The sequence below is a fragment of the Microtus oregoni genome, unplaced genomic scaffold (assembly GCF_018167655.1).
Source record: "Microtus oregoni isolate MIOR12 unplaced genomic scaffold, Mior012 000026F_ref0000081, whole genome shotgun sequence".
NCBI classification, from domain to species: Eukaryota; Metazoa; Chordata; class Mammalia; order Rodentia; family Cricetidae; genus Microtus; species Microtus oregoni.
In genome coordinates, this window is record NW_024543085.1 from 6,301,095 (window position 1) to 6,317,500 (window position 16,406).

General features: G+C 41.7%; 2 protein-coding genes across 3 annotated transcripts in view; one reads left to right on the forward strand and one right to left on the reverse strand.

The window, feature by feature from the left end:
- Glcci1 (glucocorticoid induced 1) overlaps nucleotides 1-9,732 on the forward strand; it is an 81,178-nt gene extending 71,446 nt beyond the window's left edge. For both annotated transcript variants that reach the window (XM_041675393.1, XM_041675395.1), the window contains exons 7-8: nucleotides 5,479-5,599; nucleotides 6,855-9,732. In XM_041675393.1, coding sequence (XP_041531327.1) covers nucleotides 5,479-5,599; nucleotides 6,855-7,200 — 467 coding nt within the window. In that variant the 3' untranslated portion in view covers nucleotides 7,201-9,732. The remainder of the gene's footprint in view (nucleotides 1-5,478; nucleotides 5,600-6,854) is intronic.
- A 2,927-nt stretch (nucleotides 9,733-12,659) lies between these two features.
- Nucleotides 12,660-16,406, reverse strand: part of Ica1 (islet cell autoantigen 1) — a 157,181-nt gene continuing 153,434 nt past the window's right edge. The window contains exon 14 of the mRNA XM_041675536.1: nucleotides 12,660-12,729. Coding sequence (XP_041531470.1) covers nucleotides 12,686-12,729 — 44 coding nt within the window. The 3' untranslated portion in view covers nucleotides 12,660-12,685. The remainder of the gene's footprint in view (nucleotides 12,730-16,406) is intronic.

Here is a 16,406-nt window from a genome sequence, read left to right on the forward strand (position 1 = left end):
ATAGAAATTGTCCAGATTTCCCAAATATTTGTTTGTAGTTCTTTTACACTGTCTTTTCAGATTACTAAATATAAGCTATAAATACTCCCTTATGGCCAGATGGTTTTTATTGAAAAAGCAAAAGGATTTAAATCATTGAACACATTTGTGTTTGTTTTTAGCATTAACCCTCCCTCTAAAAACGAATAAGGATGTTTAAGTGGATACGTTAAAACAAAAGACCACTTACTACCTCTGAAATTAAAGGAAAAATAAAACCTTAAAGACAAATAATTATTTTAAATTGCGGCAGAAAAAAATGTATCCATTTTCAGGTTATCTAGTTCATGACTAGTTTCAACTTTTTTTTTGAAATTATAGTAAGTGCTTATAAAGAGAAACTGTGTAATAGGCTCGAATATGTAACTGTGGCCAACATGGCATTTCTTCCGTGATGATACGGTGGACCATTGATTGCTATGTAGTCACACCCCAGCTAATGGCATGAAAGACTTGTTAAAGACATCAAAGTCATTGCTTTAGTAGATGCCACTTACTGGTGGACTGTGCTATGCTGATGAGTAAACCTCCATGGGGCGTTTCATGCCGTCCATGTTCACCCACTTGTATTCTTTTTTTTTTTTTTTATTGCGAAAAGAAGAAAAAAAAACATAAACAAAAAAACAAGTTTCCACCTCCTCCCAGCCTCCCATTTCCCTTCCCCTCCTCCCACCCTTCTCCCCCTCCTCCCACCCTTCTCCCCCTCCTCCCACCCTTCTCCCCCTCCCCCCACTCCTCTCCCCCCCCCCCTCTCCAGTCCACAGAACAGTCCGGGTTCCCTGCCCTGTGGTAAGTCCTAGGTCCTCCCCCCTCCGTCCATATCTAGGAAGGTGAACATCCAAACTGGCTAGGCTCCCACAAAGCCAGCACATTAAGTAGGATCAAAACCCTGTGCCATTGTCCTTGGCGTCTCATCAGCCCTCATTGTTCGCCATGTTCAGAGAGTCCAGTTTTATCCCATGCTTTTTCGGTCACAGTCCAGCTGGCCTTGGTGAGCTCCCCGTAGATCAGCTCCACTGTCTCAGTGGGTGGATGCACGCCTCGTGGTCCCGAATTCTTTGCTCATGTTCTCCCTCCTTCTGCTCCTCCTTGGGACCTTGGGAGCTCAGTCCAGTGCTCCTGTGTGGGTCTCTGTCTCTATCTCTATCCATCACCAGATGAAGATTCTATGATGATATGCAAGATATTCGTCAGTATTGCTCTAGGATAGGGTCATTTCAGGTTCCCAATCCTCAGCTGCCCAAGGAACTAACTGGGAACCTCATCTTGGGCACTAGGGAGCCCCTCTAGGGTCCAGTCTCTTGCCCACCCTAAAGTGGCTCCCTTAACTAAGAATTGTGGTTCCGTGCTCCCCTATCCACCTTTCCTTTATCCCAATTCTCCTGTTTCCCAGGTCCCCCCTCCTTCCCTTCTACCTTTTCTCTCCCCATCTCCCTTTACCCCCATCCCACCCCATCCCCATGATCCCATTTTCTCCCCGGAAATTTGGTCTACTTCCCTTAGCCAAGAGGACAACTATATGTTTTTCCTTGGGTTCACCTTCTTACTTAGCTTCTTTAGGTTCACCTCTTGTAGACTCCGTGGTCCTTATTTATGGCTAGAAACCAATTATGAGTGAGTACATCCCATATTCATCTTTTTGGGTCTGGGACACCTCACTCAGGATAGTGTTTTCTATTTCCATCCATTTGCATGCAAAATTCGAGAAGTCATTGTTTTTTACCGCAGCGTAGTACTCTAGCGTGTATATACCTCAATATCAGCCCCAACACACTGAACCTGATAGAAGAGAAAGTGGGAAATACCCTACAACAGATGGGCACCGGAGATCGCTTCCTATGTATAACCCCAGAAGCACAGACATTAAGAGCAACATTGAATAAATGGGACCTACTTAAACTGAGAAGCTTCTGTAAAGCAAAGGACATGGTCACTAAGACACAAAGGCAACCTACTGACTGGGAGAAGATTTTCACCAACCCCACAACAGACAAAGGTCTGATCTCCAAAATATATAGAGAACTCAAGAAACTAGACTTTAAAATGCTAATTAACCCAATTAAAAAATGGGGCACTGAACTGAACAGAGAATTCTCAACAGAAGTTCAAATGGCCAAAAGACACTTAAGGTCGTGTTCAACTTCCTTAGCAATCAGGGAAATGCAAATCAAAACAACTTTGAGATATCATCTTACACCTGTCAGAATGGCTAAAGTCAAAAACACCAAGGATAACCTTTGCTGGAGAGGCTGTGGAGGAACGGGTACCCTCATCCATTGCTGGTGGGAATGCAATCTTGTGCAACCACTGTGGAAGTCAGTGTTTCGGTTTCTCAGGAAATTCGGGATCAACTTACCCCTGGACCCAGCAATACCACTCTTGAGAATATACCCAAGAGATGCTTTATCAAATGACTAAAGCATTTGTTCAACTATGTTCATAGCAGTATTATTTGTAATAACCAGAACCTGGAAACAACCTAGATGCCCTTCAATGGAAGAATGGATGAAGAAAGTATGGAATATATACACCCACTTGTATTCTTGACCTCATGTGTTATTTGAATAGTGAAGTGAGATTCAAGTTGAGAGGGTAGTCTACGGCCTTATTCACACCAGCTTAGTAGTTGACCAGTATTAATAGATGAACATTACTCCCAGACAGCACTAAGACTTAGGCTTCTGAGTCCATTACATCCACCGACCAGGAGGTCGTTTTCACCCTCTCTTCTTCTGTGTCTAAGTAAGAAACAGGTAAATGTTGAGTCTAAGAAAATCATTAAGTCTGAATAGTTAATAAAGAAAACCCTAAATGTCATTCTATGATTTGATTCCTTCTAAGAAGTTATTCTATGCATATTCTGTAAGAATATGTTTAATAGTAATAAACTATGTGCTTTTGTAGTTTTTGTAGAAATGTGTAGTCTTGCTGTTTCAAAGTAATTGCCAGCCAGGGAGACAGCCACTTTCAAATGTAAACGTAGATCTACATTCCTAAGACTGACTTTTGAAACATCACAAAATAAAATGTTAGTGTGCAGATTTCTAAGCATGTGTTATGTACCTTGTTACTCTGTTTTGAGTGCTGGACAGTTCTATATCATAAACTAAAGCAAGTCATGTAATTTATTGTTAATTCCATTTTTCAGAATATGTGGAAATGATACATACCACTTGATTGTGTACTTAGTATTGAACAGTGAGCACTGGCTTTCATTAAGTCAGAAGTTAGGTAATAGAGTCAGTATATTAAACAGGTCTGTGACTGAATTTACAACTTGGCATCTTACAAAGATAATCACACATCTTAGTGAACTTAGATTTCCAAACACTTTTGCCACATAGGAAAAGGAGAATTCGTACATAGGTTTTATAGCTTTTCATGAATAGACCATTTTGTTGTGGGTTAAAAAAAATGAGGAAAACATGTTTGGTAGAGATATTTTTGGATTTTTCGTGTTGTTAGTGGCTAAAATGCAAGCTGTACTGAAACAGAGCTTTTTTTAAACTTTCTTTTTGTTTTAGTGAGAAAAAACAATTTCCGCCTCCTCCCAGTCTCCCACTCCTCCCCCCCCCACACCTCTCCCCGTCCCCCCACTCCTCACCCTCTCCCCCCACTCCTCTCCCCCTCCCTCTCAAGTCTGAAGAGCAGTCAGGGTTCCCTGCCCTGTGGAAAGTCAAAGTCCTCCCCCCTCCATCCTGGTCTAGGAAGGTGAACATCCAAACTGGCTAGGCTCCCACACAGCCAGAACATGAAGTAGGATCAAAACCCAGTGCCATTGTCCTTGGCTTCTCAGCAGCCCTCCTTGTCCGCCATATTCAGAGAGTCCGGTTTTATCCCCTGCTTTTTCAGTCACAGTCCAGCTGGCCTTGGTGAGCTCCCAATAGATCAGCCCCACTGTCTCCGTGGGTGGGTGCACCCCTCTTGGTCCTGACTTCCTTGCTCGTCTTCTCCCTCCTTCTGTTCCTCATTGGGACCTTGGGAGCTCAGTCCCGTACTCCAGTGTGGGTCTCTGTCTCTATCTCCATCCATCACCAGATGAAGGTTCTATGGTGATATGCAAAATATTCATCAGTATGGCTATAGGATAGGGTCATTTCAGGTTCCCTATCTTCAGCTGCCCCAGGAACTAACTGGGAACCTCGCCTTGGGCACCTGGAAGCCCCTCTAGGTCCAAGTCTCTTCCCAACCCTAAGATGGCTCCCTTAATTTAGAGGTTGTGGAGGAAGGGGTTCCCCCATCCATTGCTGGTGGGAATGCAAACTTGTGCAACCACTTTGGAAAGCAGTGTTTGGGTTTCTCAGGAAATTCGGGATCAACCTACCCCTGGACCCAGCATTATCACTCTTGGGAATATACCCAAGAGATGCCCGATCATCTGACAAGGGCATTTGTTCAACTATGTTCATAGCAGCATTATTTGTAATAGCCAGAACCTGGAAACAACCTAGATGTCCTTCAGTGGAAGAATGGATGAAGAAAGTGTGGAATATATACACAGTAGAGTACTACTCAGCGGTAAAAAACAATGACTTCTCAAATTTTGCATGCAAATGGATGGAAATAGAAAATACTATCCTGAGTGAGGTAACCCAGACCCAAAAAGATGAACATGGGATGTACTCACTCATAATTGGTTTCTAGCCATAAATAAAGGTCAGTGAGTCTATAATTGGATATCCTAAAGAAGCTAAATAAGAAGGTGAACCCAAAGAAAAACATATAGCTATCCTCTTGGGTAGGGGAAGTAGACAAGATTGCCAGGCAAAAATCGGGATCTTAAGGGTTGGGGGGGAGGGGGTAAGGGGAGATGGGGAGAGAAAAGTGAGAAGGGGAGGATGGGGAGAACTTGGGGCCACGGGATGATTGGGATAAAGGAAGGTTGGATAGGGGAGCAGTGAAACAGAGCTTTTAAAGGCAAAATTATGGGCAAATTATCTTTTTAAACATTATTATGGGTAGATGGAAGACAGGTTGCAAACTTGTTTTGCCCTACAAGCTTATTATTCCTAGTGTTTTAAATGAATCATTTGTTACAAACTTTTGTGATAAAAAATATTCACATATAAAAATATTTAATTTAATTGGCTGGCCAATGAGATATCATATAGAGAATCACCTCCATTGTTATAAATCCTATAATTTTTTGTATGACTAATGCATATTATTGCATTCATGTACAATATTTTTTTCAGATTACAGCTATGATTTTCTCGAAATTTTCAGGGCTAAAATGTCATCCTTTTATATTCTGTGGTATGGCAGGTTACTGTTATATTTAAGTTTTTTTTTTTTAATGTACTACACAAGGCTGTTAGAAATACCCTTGCAGTGACGAAAGGCTGGCTTTGTAGTAAACGAAATAGGGCTGTTCAGAAATCAAGTTTAATTTAAAAGCTCTTTCAACTCCTAGTTAATATAACTGCTTTAAATTTACAGACAGTGGGAGTAGCTCACCGTTACCCAAGTATGCTTCATCTCCCAAACCAAACAACAGCTACATGTTCAAACGGGAGCCCCCAGAGGGATGTGAGCGAGTGAAAGTCTTTGAGGAAATGGCGTAAGTAATGTCTTTTCTGTCAGCTGGGATCTGAAGCTTTTTATTGAGATGTTGATTACAGATGAATCAACTACTCTGTCCAGCTGATGTTTGTTTCAAAAGCAAATTAAGAAAAGAGAATTGAATAGACAGAAGTTCCTACGATGAGGATTGCTAGACATGTATAAGCTAGTATGGGAAGCTTAGGAATTCACCCTTGCTGCTGAAATGCCTTCCTTTTCTCTTCTCTCTCTGCTGCTCCTTCCCTCCCCTCTCTTCTTCCTTCCTCCCAACTCCATTTCTCTTTCCTTCCTGTTTTCTTTCCTTCTCCTCTCTTTCTCTTTCCATTCTCGCTATACTGTTTTTCTCTCTTCTTTCATTTTCTTTTTTGAAAAGTAATTTTTAATATTTAAAATTTTAAGAAATTTTCTATAAAAAACTGTTGGTTTAGCTGGCTGACAGAAATACATTTAGGAGAAAGGTTATTGTCCATGCACCAGCATCTTACAGATGGTCTCCGATTCTTCAAATCGAAGGGACAGTGGTTTTCTTTATAGATTTATCTAGCATGTTTACTCTTGAATTCATGTTTTCTGTCCCTTTTTATTTTAAGTTTTCAATATGAAGAAGTCAGAAATTAAATTAGAAAAAAAAAAAGAGGTTCATGTTGAAAACTTGGGGCTTCTAGAAATACTCAGAAGATGACTGTGTAGCTCTTGGTGTATGTCCCAGTAGGGACCAATGCAGTCTGCTCTTCTTGCAGCCTAGAAGGGAACAGAGCCTACACAGGAGTTAGTTGTTGGCTTAGTGGGATGGGGCTGGAGACATGGACTTTCTTCTTTTGGTTGAGAGACAACTGAAAACTTTTTTTTTCCATATGTTTATCTGAAGATCCAGAAAAAGTTGAATAAGTTTTTTTATTACCAAATAAATGATAAATAGCATCCTTTTTATACTTCTTAACAGTAAAGTTTATCATAAATATGTATAATAATCAGGAACAGTGTATAATTTCTTTTATCCTCCACAGTGATTGGAAACAAAGATCTCTAAAAATTTGCTTGGCCCTTTTGAAAGTTGTTTTTTCTTTAAATGTTATTTCAGTGCCCTATATGTGGCTAGTCTCCCAACTGACCTGTGCTATGGAAGATGTTTCCCTCTGTGTGTATATAACCCATCCCTGTCATTCACATTCTAGCTGTTAGAGAACTTCAATTTATCCACAAAGTAATTAATTTTATAGTGATCCCAAACTAATTTTGTTTTATGGTTTCAGGTCTCGTCAGCCTATCTCGGCCCCTCTATTTTCATGTCCTGACAAAAACAAGGTTAATTTCATCCCAACCGGATCAGCTTTCTGTCCTGTAAAACTTCTAGGCCCTCTCCTACCTGCCTCAGACCTGATGCTCAAGAACTCTCCTAACTCTGGCCAGAGCTCAGCTCTGGCAACACTAACGGTAGAGCAGCTCTCTTCCCGGGTTTCCTTCACGTCTCTTTCTGATGACACCAGCACAGTCGACTCCCTGGAGCCCTCTGGCCAGCAGCCATCTCAGCAGCAGCAGCTCCTACAAGATCTGCAGGCAGAAGAACACATCTCCACTCACAACTATGTGATGATCTGAAGCACGGGGAGCTGGCCTCCACCCGTGTTCCGTGGTGTGGGAATGAGATCTCAGACATCTATCTGCATGGAGTGACAAACTTTCTGAACACCACCAACAGCAAAATACTTAGCGTCATAAAATAGCTCTTAACACTGATCTTGGCAGGGACCCACTCCTCCTATTCAGCAGTTTTTGTGGAAAGCAGTAATGCTTGCAAAATGTGTGTGTCATTCAGCATTTAAGTGGAGACTATGCATTTCATAGTATGTCTGACAGATTAGTACTGTGTTCTGTGTTTTGTTCCAAAATTTCAGTATGAATAAGCTCTATTTCAAAAAGTTGCCTGTCTAAGTAGAAAATGTCTTGCTGTGTTTTGTCCTATGGAAAATACTGTACTTCAGGATTATGTTTACAATTGATCCAGGTGTTTGTTTCTAACTTCTATAATACATACAATGCAAAAAAAAAAAATGGCCACAACAGTTGCACAGTGCCCACCCTATGGCCTAGCTTCAGGTACTTCAGTTGAAGTCTAAACTCAGGTAACTTGGAATGTATGTCACATTGGGATATTAAATATTTCACAGCTGCAAAGCTAAAGAGGGAACATCACTCTTTTGCCTTTCCTTATTTTATGCATTTCCCTTTCTTCATTCCATTCCACATTAGAAAAAGAAGTGCATTCAGCCCTAGGTGATGGTAATCCTGGACATGGGGAACGTGAGAACCAGCAAATCTGTGGTGTATGACATCGTTTTTTTGTCGTGTGGTTACCAGTAGAACAACTGTTGCATTCACTGTTTCAACATGTGTAAATGTGGCTTTTTTTTAAAAAAAGTTAAGGTGTTGCTCAGTTAATGACTGTTACAATGTTGCAAATAAAGCTTCAGTAGTAGACTGTATATAAACATTCCATATTGTGTGATGAAATTTAAATAAAAGAATGGCTGGGTTTAATTTCAAAGCAAGTGAAGTTTTGCAGGTATAAATAATGACGGATTTTTGTTTATATTGGCCATCAAGGTCATAATTGCTACTATTTTTATCTAAAGACATATTTATGTTTAGCTTCACTTCAGGAAATTCTAATTTGCTGGTTAAAAAGTGAGACATTTTGGTTACTGTTTTCCTCAAGCATTTGGGAAATGAGTTTCATTCATGTAGAGAGTATGAGTGTGTTCAGAACCAATGCAGCAGAAGCAAGCAGACTTCTTGTTGACTTGCAAGAGCAATAGCTTAAAGCTGTCTGATTTAAGCCTCAGATAACACTATCATGAATAATTTTGCTAAGACTTAGAATGTGTGGAGTAGAACATAACCCCAAGCGAATAGCCTTGAACTTGCAGACTTGACAGAAGTTGTCCAGGAAGTGTGAGAGAGCCCTAGAGATCCCTGACTGGTTAGTTGGAGGGTCTGACTTTGAGACACTGTTGGTCTGTACACAGAGCTTACACAAAAGCAAAGGGAAGCGTTTGTATTGTATTCCTTTGCTTTCAGTGGGAGCCTAGAGTTCTCTCATCTCCACCTAAAATGGATGGCACAGTTTGTTGTTGTTTGTTTTGTTTTTAGAATTTGGGAACAAGTTGCCTACTGTTAAAGGGATGTTCCAGTTTCCTTAAATCATTCCTGAGGTTTTCTTTGATTCTTCTAAGGAGTTTGGAGAAGGATGAGCTGATAAAGCGACACCATTTTAATTTTTACGAAATGCTGTGTGTGTATGTGTGTATTCTGTGTGTTGTGTTGTCAACCCAATTCTCTCCTTTCCACCAAAGTTTGCAGTAATATTCTCTCCTGAAGGTGCATTCTGGCTCCTTTAGTCAGTGTTATATTATAGGAGACTGTCATGGAGAAGGACTCAGTTTACTTTTGCCATTTTCACAGGGGAACCTTTTAAAACAATCTTTTCAGCAGCAGACACCTTTAACCCTAATAATCTCAGGCCTTGATGAAAATACTATATTTTGTAGATTATGGTTAAAGGGAGAAAATTACTAGTTCAGTAAGATAAATATGAGCTCCATTTAACTTCTGATATCTGGTTTAGCATTACATGATGTTTTGATCGTATACTCTGCTTTTGTCTTAAGATGCAATAGTATCATCAATTTCGGAAAGATGGACTGAATATGCTTTTTGGTGATGAAATCTATGTACGATATTTATAGTGATGTGCTTTTATTTTTCTCATGAGAAACTAAATATTGTGTTGTACATTTGTTTTTTAGCATATATTAAAGTTTCGAACCAAATGTGTTAAAGCTTATGCTTTGCCATGTAAATTCCCCAGAAGTTGGTGAGCTCAAATGTATCCTACATCCAGCTGTAGAAACTTGTTGGAAACTGTTTAAATTTTAGCCACTGCGCTGAACAGTATTCAAGTTATATAATATGGCTTTACACAAGAAATGTGTGGCTTCTGTTTTGTATTTTTTTCAGTATAGAAGTTCCTGTGTCTTATTTAAATAAAGTTATTAGTAAAACTGGACGAGTTTACATATTTTTTAAAAAGACTGTTGGCACATTCTTCAGTGAAGGTGAATTCTGCCCTGGATAATGGCAGCATTGGTGCTCAATGAGTTTCTGTATATCTAGAGCTGCGAAGCTTCTAACTGGATCAGATTTCTCCTGCTTTGTTTCTTCTTGACATTTAGTTTGTACATTTTCCATCCAAGGTAACAAGTTGGATGTCTTAGAGTCCTAATCTCTGTGCCGTTTCCAGCTGTGAGCATTTCCAATAGAGAAATCACTGTTCTGTTTATTCCTATGCCTGGCAATTTATAGGGAATGAGTTTAAATTCAATGAAATCACCTCGAAGGAAGTCGTATAGATCCTACAAAACCATAATAGCAGTTTCTTCTACTCTTACTAGGTTCAGAATAAAAAGGAAAAACCTCTGCAGGACAAAAAGGAAACATGTTTACTAAGGAATATACGATTATTCAAATAGCCAAGCACTTTGGTGCTTTGTGAAGAACAATTTTTCCAGAGGATTGTTCCTTTCTTTTTTTGGGGGGGGGGGGGGGCGGGTTTCTCTGTAGCTTTTAGAGCCTGTCCTAGAACTAGCTCTTACAGACCAGGCCTCAAACTCATAGAGACCTGCCTGCCTCTCGAGTGCTGGGATTAAAGGCGTGCGCAATCACCGCCCAGCTGGATTGTTCATTTCTAAAACATGACAGAATTAGATAAAATGTGACATTTAAATTGAGCATCGTTGCTTTATCGACGTTTTTGTTTAAGAAAAACAAAATATAAAAGTTTTTGAGAGTGAGATTTATCTATCGTCAGTCTACTAAGGGTATATATTTCTATACAGGAAATTATTCTAAGAGTTTTTAAATTTTAATTGCAACTGAATGTGAAGGAAAGTGACATTTTCATCTTCATGATTAACTTAATCATATAATAAGCCTAATAAAAGTAATCATAAGAAATAAACCAAAGTTTAGACTCAAGGGAGAGAAATTGAGGGTAGGAATGTAGGTATTCCAACAATATCTACCTAAAACAGCTGTAATTTTTTTTTTTTTCGAGACAGGGTTTCTCTGTAGCTTTTTGGTTCCTGTCCTGGAACTAGCTCATCTAGACCAGGCTGGCCTCGAACTCACAGAGATCCACCTGCCTCTGCCTCCTGAGTGCTGGGATTAAAGGCGTGCGCCACCACCGCCCGGCACAGCTGTAGTTTTGAGTTACGTGGTTAGCCCTCCTGTCACCTCCCATCCCACACTGAAAGGTGCCACCTAGTTTGAAGTTCATTTTCTCTATGTATTCTCCTGCTCTGTGGGAGGTTTCACCTGTCTCTCCTATCTCTAATACTCAGAACTCTTGTATCCATTCACCCATACACTTCACTATTGGTTCATTGGACACATGAGCCTGCAGCCTCATTTGGAAAAAGAATTCCTTAGTTTATACCTTCATTCAAAATCTTAATGCTGGTCTGACTTCCCAACCCTGTGCCTGTTCTCAGACTTGTAGCTTATCCCCAAGTTTGGAGGTGAAGATGTAACGACAGGAGACTGACAGTCATGCCCTCTAGGTGCCTTTCTTTGGAGTAAGATTCCGCTAAGGACTGAGCAAAGCAGCGAGTATGCCAGACAAGCCAGGAGGTAGCAAACTACTACTGCCTGGGGGCCAGAGCCAGTCTGCAGCCTCTTTGTGCAAACAGAAATTTGCTGATGCAGTTATACTCATTGTATATTGTCTGTGGTTTCCCTGCAGTCCCGGGTAAGGTGAAGTAGTTGCAGCAGGAAGAATAAGCCCTGACAGGGACTCGGATATTTATTTGGTAATTTACGAAAACAAAATTGATGACCTGTAAGCGAACAAGCAGCCTGGAAAGTGAATAGAAGTCACATCATACAAGGGGTTGTTTTCAATACTAAAGAATGTGGGTGGTCTGTACAAAACCATGTCCCCCCCCCCCCCCAGAGAGCAAAGAAGAGATAGGTACGGGGGGGGGGGGGAGCATCTCTTACAACTAGGATGTCTGGATTCAGTTGACACTGTAGAGGCTCAAACAGTTCTGGCTGACTTTGAGCTACTTGGTATGTGGATGATAGATAGTTCCTAGGTAAGTAGACAACATGCTATTTGTAAAGATGCCACTTGGTTAAAAGACAGGAACTAATTAACCCGCTGGACATGAGTTATATGCTGATAAGTAAGAGGTGATAAAGGGCCATATGTTCTGTTTTTTCCTGATTCCGCATCACTGGTCAGTGACCTGGCCACATGGCCAGACGGTCAGTGGAAGCCTGGATTATTAAAGACATGCCCATGTGGGCACAGCCCTATAACCTAAGGTGTGCTTTTAAGTAAGATATCATGATGGCCATCAAAAACTCCCGTCTTTCAGAAAGTACCTAAAATTGACAAGCACATGTCCCCATGAGCGCTCTTAAAGAAGTCACCTGGCTTGATTAGCTAAGTGGGCATGGGGAAAGGCTGCAGCAGTCAGGAGATGGATGGGATCCAGGTGCTCGCTTGTGTGTCCCCTCCCCCAGACATGCTTTTCTTGTACTTTTCTGAGACACAGTGCCTTTCAAAACCATTCTGTCTACTAACGAGATGGAGATGCTGATGGCTGGCCAGCTCTGCTGTGGGCCAAGTCTATCCCGCAGCCTATTTTTTGTAAATGAAAATGGACAGGAGCAATTTACCTGATTATAGCCGGCAAGTAAGAATGAGGCTGATAGCCTGGGGTAGTGTTGGCACAAATGGATCCTAAAAGGAAGAGAGAACCAATTCTGGAGTGGACTTTGTAGCCAGCAAATTTGCTTAGATGAACAGAAGATGCTGTCTGGGTTTAGATAGCCAAATCATTTCTCAGAACAAAAATTACACCATACAGCTCATAATATCTGACAGTGGGCAAAGAGATCTTTTTTAGAGTAGCGGCTTCATAAAGAATTGGAAGACTGAGTATTTAAAACAGGGAAGTAAAGGGCTGGAGGGATGACTCCAATCCCTTCTCGAGCTTGCTCACACTTGACATTGATGGGATCAATGAAGTATCCTCACTAGATATTCCCGGTTTTCTGGTGACTCTGGGGAAAGAATGAAAAAAAAAATTGATGGTACAATTATAATACTTTGAAAATGTCCCCAAATTGCCTGAAAATTCATATTTTCCTACATAATTGCAGAGGCAATAGGACCAAGAACTACAACACCAGGGTCTTTAAGTAGGGTTGGATTTTCAGCAAAAGCTATGTTTTTAAACCTCATATCTGTCTGGGGCTGGAGAGATGGCTCTGTGGTTAAGAGCACTGACTGGATACTCGCTCTTCCAGAGAACCTAAATTTGGTTCTCAGCAAATGACAGCACACAGCCATCTGTAACTTTAGTTCCAGTGGATCCGATGCCCTCTCTAAGTCTGAATGAGCACCAGGCATGCACATATATGCAGATAATAATCCATGCACATACAAATGAATAATTAATTTAAAACTCTTATGTCCATCTTAATGAATAGAGTGGAATGACAAGGAGTCGTTTGCTACACTGGGATCGCCGTCTGTGGTCTAGACCAGTGCTGTGGCTGACCTGATGTGTTTTCCAAAGGTGACAACATTTGTGTGTTGATGAAAAAAAAGAATAAATAAGTGGGTTATGAGTCCAATGCTTCTCTTTAATAACACTAACTTCTCTAACAAATATAGTTGCTTTCTCCCCACCTACCATGCCTACGTCTTTAAACCTGTGGTCTCACATCTGTGTATGTGTGAGCGCGAGCGTGTGTGTCTTCTCTCACTGTAGAGCTAAGAGCAGTAGGCACCAACCATACCACATTCCCTACTGAGTGACACACTATCTTGAAATATGCTCTTCCAGACAACCTAGTTTATCATTTTTTAACTCATCTGTAGTAATAAGAGCAGCAGGGCTGCCTCCCCAGCACCCCGGCTGCCTGGCTAGCTCATGCCCGAAATAACAACACACAAACTGTGTTCATTTAATCACTGCTTGGCCCATTTCTATCTAGCCTCTTCTAGGCTAATTCTCACATATTAATTTAGCCCATTTCTAATCATCTGTGTAGCGCCCCTAGGTGCGCTTACCGGGAAGATTCTAGCCTATGTCCATCCTGGGTCGGAGCTTCATTGCGTGTGTCTGCCTGGGAGCTGGGAGCATGGCGTCTCTCTGAGGCGTCTGCTCCCGAGAGGAGAGCTGTGGAGTCTGAGCTCACTTCCTCTTCCTCCCAGCGTTCTGTTCTGTTTACTCCTCCCACCTATCTTCTAACCAATGAGGGCCAAGCAGTTTCTTTTTATTTAACCAATGACCTTCCTCCATCACTCATCCCAACTCAAAATTTCAGGATATTGGCAGAATATGGACTGATTCTTTTGCTATACATAATGTAGCATGCGTGGCCCATAGCTCAGTTCTCACTGGAATTCTTCTTTGTCTCTAAAACCTCCTGAGCTGGCCTCCACTATCTGTCTTTCTCTTAGGCACTCTGGTCTTCCAAATTCCCATCAGAATGGTTTATTAAGCTTGCTTATGGTATTCTTGGCCTTTCTTGCCCACAGTTTTAAACTTGTCCATGCTCCTTCGGTAAACCGGTTCCCATGGCCATGCTTTTTGTATTAATGACCACATTTCTTTGGTACCAATTTTCCACTCATTGGTTTTTCTCATCACTGTGACCAAACATCTTCCAAATTCAACTTAAGGTGGGAATTTCTTGAGCTCAGAGCATGTGATGGTGGGGAAGGTGTCCTTGGTAATGGAAACACTTGAGGTAGAACTTCCTCCTTCACAATACCCTTTTCTTATTTTTTTTTTTCAGTCTAAGTTCCCAGCTTAATGGTGCTGCCCATGTTCAGGGTGGGTCTTCTTGTGGAAGCACCCTTACAGCCATGCCCAGGGATGTATGTGTCTCCTAGCTGATTCTAAATCCAGACAAGTTAAGGACGAATATTAACTATGACAAAAGATTCTCGTAGAAAGTTTTATTACTTGAAAATCACATGAAGGTAAGCCTCTATTGTGTGTGTCTAAAGTTAACCTATCAGTAGACCAGCTTAGAGACACAATGAGGTGCAAGAACCTCAGACTCCTGGAAACGGTCTCCTGGGGAGTGATACCAGAAGAGATGAGTAGTTGATCAGGTTTAAAGAGTGGTGATAAGGAAAGGGGAAGATGAAGGTAAGACAAAGATTTTTTTCTAACCTTAAACTCTTATGTTCCTCTCTCTCTCTCTCTCTCTCTCTCTCTCTCTCTCTCTCTCTCTCGTTTTGGTTTTGAGACAGAATTGTGCTACTAGCCCAGGTTGACCTAGAACTCATGATTCTACAGTCTCATCCTCCTAAGAGCTGGAGCTTCAGTATGCACTACCATACCCAGTTTGAACATCTTGTGCTGTTTTGTTTTGTTCCCTTGGTTACCAAGAGACTGGTAACCCACTGCCTCTGAAGTAGACTTTCCCATTCTGTAGGCATTTGCATCTCTCAAAGACAAAGGAGAAATATATGGTTTATTTTTTCAGAGGTTCCATATCCGTTGGGCGAGGATTTCTCTCATTCACAATAGCCAGTTTCTGAGCACAAAGAATTTAAACATTTAGATCATTTTTCCTCTAAAAGATTTTATGATAGCACGAATAGGTTCCCTTTCACACTATAAGCTCTGCTCAGGCCTTCTCTGCTCGGGCCTTGGCATCTGATTGAAATATGGCTTCAGTGGCATTCCTTTAGTGAGGACTGGTTATGGCCCTGCTGGCAATGGATGTTATTTCAAACCACTGTCTGGAAACAAGATGGATAAAAGTGGATGCAGGGCTCTGTTAGGGCTTGCGAAAAGGGAGAAGGGTTCACGCTGGAAAGCCAGCCCTCTTCTTAGGTTTTCTATTCCACTTTGTAAAGGAAAAGAATTGCACTCAAGGGACAGAAGTTAACAAAGGCCACCACTCAGATGCTGCAATGAGCAGCCTGTCATTTTTCATATGGACGGGAGTCAAGGCAGATGGGTAATCTTAGCTGACTTCCCTTCACCTGCTCCTCTGATTACAGACAAACAACTGGTGTGGTCTCTCCTGCTTCCTTCCCAGCCAGCACCCTGGAGCAAGACCGGGAAGCTTTGTAGGAAGCAGCCAGTCCTACCCAGATCCCTAACCTTCTCGCCTGATCGCTCCGTGGAATGTGTAGCCTGAACAGCAGGTCCTGTGGGAGGGTAAAGGGAGGAAGGCTGAGATGGCCTTGAGTGGCTGCTGCCTTGACTCACCCTGCAGGTGGTAGGATGGTAGGTGGACTTTCAGTGCTCACGCCCTCGTTGGAAGTAGTTCACTTATGTTCTTAGGACAAGCATGTGTTCCTTTTGTAATGATCAGTAAAAGATAAAGAAGCCATGAGAGTTTCTGCGGGATGATTGGCAGTCCTCCCTCTGCCTACCCCACTGCTTACCATCCCTCTCTTCGGCTTTTGGCAGAGGGTGGGGACATAAGGGTGAGGTGAAAATGAGGGAAGTGAGTAACGAGAAAAATAAATGTTAGCCTCACTAGTAATCAGAGGAACGTCCGGTAAAGTGATCTGTTGCCGTGCAGTTGGCAGAGAATAAAAGGATAAAGTTCAGCGTGGTCTGTACTTTGTGTGTTAAAGGATCAGTCTCTGGCTGGTGGCACTCCTGGGAAGCAGTAGAACCTTTCAGAGATGGACTCTCATAGGAGGGAGTTAACCAGTGGAGCCCTGTCCTTGAAGGGGACATCAAATTCCCTACCCGTCT